The 8,190-nt window shown below is 34.5% G+C and overlaps 1 protein-coding gene across 1 annotated transcript; it reads right to left on the bottom strand.

Annotated features, from left to right (window-relative positions):
- Nucleotides 1-2,835: 2,835 nt before the first annotated feature.
- LOC107845380 (ubiquitin-conjugating enzyme E2-17 kDa) lies at nucleotides 2,836-7,735 on the bottom strand. Its single transcript, XM_016689666.2, has 5 exons — nucleotides 7,432-7,735; nucleotides 7,223-7,329; nucleotides 4,484-4,611; nucleotides 3,623-3,727; nucleotides 2,836-3,258 (listed from the first exon to the last, which is right to left on the bottom strand). The coding sequence occupies exons 2-5, from the start codon at nucleotides 7,290-7,292 to the stop codon at nucleotides 3,115-3,117; spliced, it is 447 nt and encodes a 148-aa protein (XP_016545152.1). The 5' UTR covers nucleotides 7,293-7,329; nucleotides 7,432-7,735; the 3' UTR covers nucleotides 2,836-3,114.
- Between the last annotated feature and the right edge of the window lie 455 nt (nucleotides 7,736-8,190).

Genomic DNA, 8,190 nt, shown 5'->3' with positions numbered 1-8,190 from the left:
TTCATGTCAGTGTAGCCTCAATAACCATAAGTTAATATGTGTGTTTACTTTCTACGTGGTTGATGATGCAAAAAGAGGGAAGATGAGGTCTCTAATAATGAATTAGTTTTCTATCAATTTTTGTTAACATTGTAAATGCAGGGACCAAGTCCTAGTAAGCAGGAGAAACATGAATACATGTGTGCTAAGTGGGTGTGTGTCTAAGGGGAACTTTCATAGGTATCAGTGAAAGGGGAAAGGAACTTGTGGAGGAACCTATGATCATCTGAATATGGGTTTGACACGATCAAATAGGAGAAAATTGTTAAGATCTTAATTTTGATGATTGACAAACCATTGTTGGGACCTAGTCCCTATAGAAGCATACACAATACTTTTGATGATGAATTGAAGCTACTCAGAGATCAAGTTCATCGGGTGTATGCCTCTTGTGAAAAGTCAACATTACAGTTGGACATTGTACCGGATGGCAAAACATTGGTTAAAAAAGTGGTAGAGTTAGAACACATTTTTCCCAACAGATCAAAAGAGTCCTAGGTTTTCTTGTCTCATATATACGTAATATTTTTGAACAAGAAAACCTAAGCTCACATATGCAAAAGAACATTCAATCTCTCTTGATACAAACCATTCTAAATGAAGCCTCGTCTGCAACAAGAACCTGTTCAACCGTTCGTTGTTGTCTTATGCTCATGTTGTATTTAAGTCTTTGTTTAGTTATTCGTAAATGCTCAACCTACTTCACTGGTCAAGATATTATAGGTGTTTCATTTTTTGATTATTCTCTTATTTTGAGTCATTTAGGCTTAGTTGACAGGTAAGGCTAGAGTAAGCCAACCATTGATTCAGCTAGAGTTAGTTGTTTCAGTTGTTAGCAATAGCGTTATTGATGTGGAGTCTAGTAATAGAGTTATTGTAAATTGTATAGGATAAAGAGGTTAATCCTTCGAATTTGGTGTCTATATTCAAGTTATTTGAAGATAGTAAAGTGGTTGAAAATTTTACGAGGTGATCGTGGTTTTAATTCCTTGAGTAAGGAAATTTCCACATAAATATCGTGTGTATATTTATCTAACGCTGCACTTTCTATTTACTCTTGCTTATTACTTCATATGTTGGTTATGGACCAAGTCCCTAAGCTGGTGGACAACTAGTACATTCTTTCATTTTTAGATTGAAATTGACCAAAAATTCAGTTTCTTAACAGGGTATAGAGTGGAACTATGTCTGTTCTTAATTTATATATTGAATCCTCTAGTTATGTTGTTCATGTTTATACAACCATGGATGCTTCTCCCATCCTGAATTAGCTTTGGCAATTAAGTTAGACTCGAAATTCATTTATCTAATAATGAAGTTGTTCCCTGTGCTGGCAGGGGACTCAGTGTAGGCCTAAGTATTGTGCTTGTCACAAATTCTATGCGTCGCATGATGCAAACAAAGAAAGACAGCACACGAAAGATGATTTCTTGAGTAGTATCATTGTTTACTACAAATTTTAAATTCATGAAAAATAAATAACTACGAATAAATCTGAAGACAGGAATATTTTATTAATTAAGAATATGGGTACAATTTTGTTTGTTTTCTTAATGTTCTCCATCACTTAAGGGTCATTAATAGCGTATTTGTTGAACGTAGAAAGATTTAGATTTGATCTCTATGAAAGGAGGTTTTTGTAGATTTCTTGAAGTATTTGATTATCAAAAGAGAGTTTGGATCTCTTTCTATGAATATTAGTGAGGATCGTTAGTAGTGTATTTCTTAAATATAGGAGGATTTGGATTTGATCTTAAAAGGAAGATTTGGTTTTGATCTCAAAGGAGGTTTTGTTAGATTTCTTGAAGTATTTGATTATTAAGAAGAGAGAGTTTTGATTTTTTTATTTTTATTTTTGTGAATATTCCAAGACTTTAAGTAATTTTGGAGATGTCACTTTAAGGGAACAAGTCTATCGTTTAAATAAGCATAATTTACGATTTAGGATAGAGTAGGCTTAGGATAAAAAAATCTTCAAAAACTCTAACAGAAATTGAATTCTTCTTGTCAGTCCCCAAATTTTTGATGTCTATAGTCTTGCCAATTTTCAAAACAAAAACCACCAAAAAGAATAATAGTGATAGAGTGAGAGATTTGGTTCCCTAACTCTTTACAAAATTGTTTTTAGTTTTATGTCCCTTTATCCTTATTTTTACACATAAGAATTTTGAAATGATCATTTTTCTTCCATTCAATTTGTAAGTGTCATAAGAGACCATGTTTTTACACATAAGAAATTTGAAAAGGTCATTTTTCTTCAATTCAATGTGTCATAAGGAACCATTTCCACAGATGGACAAAATCGTTATAAGATTGAAATCAATGTCAAGTTTAATTAGATAATAATGATTGTACAGGATATCATCTTTATTCTGGCTCCAAAGTTCTCGATCGCAAAATTAGATTTTATGCGTGGCTGATATTTTTTAAAAGAATAAATTAGAAGAGCTGAACTGGTGTTTCTTGATTGAAAGCTTAACGAATCCTTTTCCCCCCCTCCCTTTTTGAGCTTTTTTAATCTATCTTTTTTTTTTGGCAAAGCAAGTTTTAAGACTTAATTTCACAATGCAATTGCTATTTATTCAATCTCAAATTTTATACTCGGAAAACCCTTAATTCCAGTAACCAAACAGAGCTCCAACTTGAACAATAACTCAAAGCAATCCCACAAGTGGGGTCAGTAAAGGGTAGAGTATAAGTAAACCTTGTAGCAGCCTCAACTTGACCAAATAGAGTTAAAAGATCACCCTTTTTGAGTAGCTTTGGGTGGGGCGGGGGTGTAAATGAAGCAGCAACTGCAGTTCGTAATATGTTTCCAGGCTTCAATTCAAATCATGATACTGATAAGGAAATCAAGTAGGTAACATTTTACATGAAGTACATTGGCGAAACCAAATGTTACAAATCCTAAAGCAGATAAATAAACACTTCTCAGATTTCTTCAAATATTGGTATATTGCATAGTGTTTCCTCCAGACGCATGGTTTAATGCTATTCTACACTTGAGTTGATGGAAGGTAGAGGACAGACACATTCATTCTTTTTACATAAATTCAAGCATTCGCAGGAAATGTTTTAACCCATGGCATACTTCTGGGTCCAACTCCGGGCAGTTGTCTCGTATTTTGCCCTGTCTGTCTTGTACATATGAGCAATCTCAGGAACCAGAGGGTCATCGGGGTTTGGATCCGTCAAGAGTGAGCAGATTGAAAGCAGAACCTGAAGATAATACATAAGCATTTCCCACCTTAAGAAAACATTGTGAACGTCAAACATGGTCAAATCCCATTTTGGAGAAAGCATAATCCCATTGGAACAACTAAGACAGGAACGCATTCTTAGCAATCCAGCTGAAGGGCATTGTTTAGATAGTATTGAACTGTATCCACCATTACTAGGCAACAGCCAAATGAATAACTCACCAATTAGTTGTAACTCCAATAAAATGTGTCCTCTTTTAATCAGTCAATGACTTTATTTCCTATCCTTCAGATATGTATAATTAGCGGAGGCATTTTACTTGCTCCTATTATTATTACTACTTTTAAAAAACCAAAAAATAGGTTGAAAGGTAATAATGAACCTTGGAAATAGTCAAGGCGGGGCTCCATTGCTCCTTCAATATGTCCAAGCATATACTGCCATTGCTATTAATATTTGGATGGAAAACTTTTGTCCTAAAAGCAACCTGCAAAGATTTATACATGATGTAAGACATTCACATCTACTAGGACAGTACAATTAACAAGCTAAAGATATAAACAACAATGCACACCCAGAACACTCATAACAAGTACAAGATGAGCTGAAGCTCAAATTTATCATATTAAGCTTCCATCTCTGTGCTGCTTACTTTATTGGCTAATAATATTTAGTAAACAGATGTCAGGTAAAACCCAGAAGATCCTATTGCTTCTCAGGACATTTATATATGAGATGTTCATCTGGAGTTCCCAAATATATTCTCAACAAAAATTTAGTCAGCTTAATTCAAGAATTGATAAGAATGGACCATGAGGACCTCGCCTCATCTGGTGTCACCAAAAATATCAAGATAAAAAGACATGTAAGAACATCACAGCTTCTACATAGTTGTGCTCTTTTTTAATATTTTAAACCTCAAAAAGGTGACACAATTTCAAAATCTTAGCATCTCAATTCATAAAAGAACCTTAAAAATGTAAACCAGTAAAGACACCGTCGGTGACGCAGGATCATTCTACCAGACAGACTAACTTCTCGTATGGGCTCCAATGGGAAATGGCACAAAAGTATGCACCAAAACACCAGCATTTAATATATTCATCAAAAGCAAGACTGAAAAACATTCAACAATCCAACATTATGCTCCAATAAAACTAAGATAGAACAGCATCTGCTCATAGCACAGATATCGATCAAGGGAGACATCAACTCACAAAAGAAATTTGCAACCATCTCATACCTTAGGAGGTTTGAAAGGATAATCAGGAGGAAAATGAATAGTGACTAAAAATACACCCCCAGCATAAGGACTATCTGGAGGGCCCATTATCGTAGCTTGCCAGTGAAACATGTCCTCTCCGACGGGACCTATAACATGGCAAAAAAAGTTTAGGAAGTTAAAAAAAAAATGAACTGATGAATGACATAGCATATGCCCTTCAAAAGATATGCAAGAACATGTGCATATAATCGCTAAGATACCCTACCCGTAGACTTGAAAGAAGCTACAGCCTTCTTTAATGGAAAATGTAGCATGGCATTATTTCCATAGCAAAAACATGGAAGTTGGAAACCAACTGGCGACTAAAATCACATCTCAGGAAAACTGGAAGGAAGTACAACAGACTTGATGGAATCATAACATAGCCAAAGAAAGATTTGCAGGATGCCTTGACAAGGACTATCTATTATCGGCTTATCGCAAGGCTCAGATTCAAATAGGAAGATCCCAAAAAGCATCTTGAAAAATGTTGACTAGATGACATTAGGTATAACAGAAGGAAACTTGGAGGAGTGAACAGAGTGCATGATGAAATAGTCTTCTATCATGCATCGACCAATCAGGCAATTACAGGCTAAATTAATCAGGTCCTTAATAAGTTCTGTCAAGATAAACTATTAGACAAAACCTTCACGCCTAAACCTTTTCGTGCCACAGGTTCTCACTTTTGACATATGTTGTGATATAATATGAAAAGAGTAACCCAAAAGAAGTCTAGATGATGGAAAACACAAAGCCACTATAAAAGCTTTAGTATCTCTATTAAAATACTATAAAAGCTTTAGTATCTCTATTAAAATCAGAGAATGCAGTCTGCCAAGATAAAAAGCTAATCTCCATTTAATACTATGAAAGGGTAAAGGAACCAGATTCCACAAAAAGTCAAATAGTGAAAGGTCTTAGACCAACAGAGTCAGAATAGCTCTTTTGGAGCTAGAATGCATCTGACTGAAGCAAGATGTCTTATTGAACTAAGTTTACAAGTTACAAATAACCAACCAGTAACCGCACAATCTGCACAGTACTAAATTGCAAGACAGACACAATAATACACGTCAGATCCTCTAAATAATGATACAAATCTGACAACCTCACACATTGGTATTTTTTGATCTGATGGCTGCCTTTGACACAAAAACTGAAGCTTAGGATTGTTATCACCATCAGATAGAAGGTAGACAGCCAAAAATTTGGAGATTAAACTGTTTAGTTTGAAGTATCAAATTTTCAGAAAAAAAGGATATTTGACAGAGAAAAAAACATAGAACAGATTATGCGACTTCGATTTCCTTCAAAATTTCGTCCTTTTGGACAACTTGCATTTCTTTCTAGTTTACAACATAACAAGATAAAAGTATACACATGTTTGTTACGCATGTTGCATCAAGTATTCACAATTTATACTTGACAATGAAATCATTATTCAACAGTTGGTATGTAGATCCAAGAGCATAATCAGGCATCCTGAAAGCCACAAACTTTTTGACTCAAGATTATTAATTATTACTCACAACCATAATTCATCTTGCATATACTAGGCACAATTAGATGTGAAAACAATATATACATATAATATCAATTTCTTATAAAAGAAACTACATAGAGAACCAATGTAATTAGTGTTAATCAATAAAAGCATAAACCATTCCAGTTCAAATTTATCATAAGTTTTGATCAAAATATTTCTGCAAACAGCATATTTGAAGAGATTCAAGAGCTAGGAAACGTAAGGTATTGCTCCAATCACAATCAGTGAAGGAAAACAGTGCTGGGACAAATTTTGAACACAATATACAGGGCACCATAAATTTTTTAAATCATCTTAGAAACAACAACATATTGTATACCCAGTGTGATCCCACAAGTGGGGTCTGGGGAGGGTAAAGTGTATGCAGACCTTATCCCTAACTCGTAGCGATAGAGAGGTCATTTCCTATAGACCCTTGGGACAAAATAAGGCATTTCCAAGCAATTTAGAAAAAGAAATACAGAAATGGGAGCAATAACCACAAAAATCATCTCAGAAACAGAAAATCATAACTGTATATTTTTATCTTGTACTGCACATGTAAGATTAGATTCCTATACAACAACAATAGACCCATGTGCATTGAGATGAAAGAGATCAACTAGCCAAGGAAAATTACAAAACAAAAATAGCAGAGCAAAACTTTACACAGGGATATATGAGATAACAAACATATATAATCAACACAAAGTAGTTGAGGCCCGAAAAACTAGGCCTTGATCCTAAGTCACACCCCCAAAAGCTTAGCTCAAAGCTTTCTGAGACTTAGGGTTATGGTCCGATGTGGGATCATTCTCATCAACACACCCTAACGTCCAGATCCGGACATTCTTTATCATTCAAGGACCGGGATGCATTCACAACCCCGCACAGTCCGGGAGCATCCACACCGAACCCAATGGGTCTGGCTCTAATAGCATGAACAATGGGTCCATCTCTCATAGCATGAAAAACTAGGTGTTACGCCTAACTCACATCCTAAAAGCTAACTCAAAGGAAGAAAGATTGTACAAGCCTTACAAGGCCCATTTTCATACCAACACTAAATAATTAATCATTTTTCAGGCTAAGGTTGTAATAAACTAGAGACTCGCCATCAGAAAAATAATAAAAATAAAAACAAATAAATAAAAGAACATACAACATAATTAAGCAGAAAAAAGGAATACCTGCACTGCAAGAGGTAGGAGGATCTTTCTGGAGGTCCTTGAGTTCCTTCAGTATACGTTTGGAAGCCATAGCTGAAAATTTAAACAACCCTAGCAATTGAACAGATCTAAACAAACAAACAAACAACAAAATGAGATGAAAATTACTGAGGAAAAATTAACAGAACCTAGAAAGAATATTTATAGAGAAATAAACGCGTGAATACTACCAGATTTGACACAACAAAAGAAGAATTAGAAGAAGGAAAGATTCTTCAGTGCTTTGGTCGTCGTTGTTCTTTCACGCGGAAACAAGGGCTGGATAGAGACGTATTAGCGAAAATACGAGGAAAGAATCAAATTTTGCTCTTTTTGCTCTTCTGTATTATAACAGTTTTGTAAATTGGATACCTTTATGTTATCTTATCTGAATCTATTAAAAAAAACTTTTTAGCTATGTTGCACAATCACAATCATGTTATTAATTTTATGTAAAATAATTTCTAGGTATGAAATGATATGTATAGAGTATAAAGAGTAAAATTTGACCTAAAATTTAGGTCATTTTAAGCCTTCTTCTTTGCATCTCCTCTTTCTCTCATCCGAAACTGAAAATTAGCATGATTTTAGGGTAATTTAGGCCGATAGTTGTTGAACCTTCTTGCAATCCTTATAAGTATTTAACATTTTGGTGTAGCTGCAGTATGTGGTTGTTTATTTTAAAGCTTGTAGTCGATTAAATGATGGTCCGTTCTACTGATTTTAGGATTTTCGAAATTACAAACTTTTTTCTGCAATTTTTTGTGTGATTTTATTCTTTTTCGTCTGTAGTGTTGTTGTAGGTAGTATTTGTAGTGATGATATGCCTTCAATGACATATATCTGGTTTTAAGGTAGAATTTTGGGTTTTCGAGTTTTTCGTAAACTGAAAAATTGAGACTGAAAATTTGGGGTTTTTGGTTTATTTGTAGTCTAATGCTCATATTATG

Source organism: Capsicum annuum, chromosome 10 (genome assembly GCF_002878395.1).
Source record: "Capsicum annuum cultivar UCD-10X-F1 chromosome 10, UCD10Xv1.1, whole genome shotgun sequence".
Lineage (NCBI taxonomy): Eukaryota > Viridiplantae > Streptophyta > Magnoliopsida > Solanales > Solanaceae > Capsicum > Capsicum annuum.
This window is presented reverse-complemented; position numbering and strand designations above follow the sequence as displayed.

Coding starts and splice junctions, on each gene's coding strand:
- LOC107845380 (XM_016689666.2), bottom strand. CDS start 7,292: ATGGCTTCCAAACGTATACTGAAGGAACTCAAGGACCTCCAGAAAGAT. Junction 4,612..7,222: donor TCCTACCTCTTGCAGTGCAG/GTATTCCTTTTT, acceptor GCCATGTTATAG/GTCCCGTCGGAGAGGACATG. Junction 3,728..4,483: donor ATCCTTTCAAACCTCCTAAG/GTATGAGATGGT, acceptor AAATCTTTGCAG/GTTGCTTTTAGGACAAAAGT.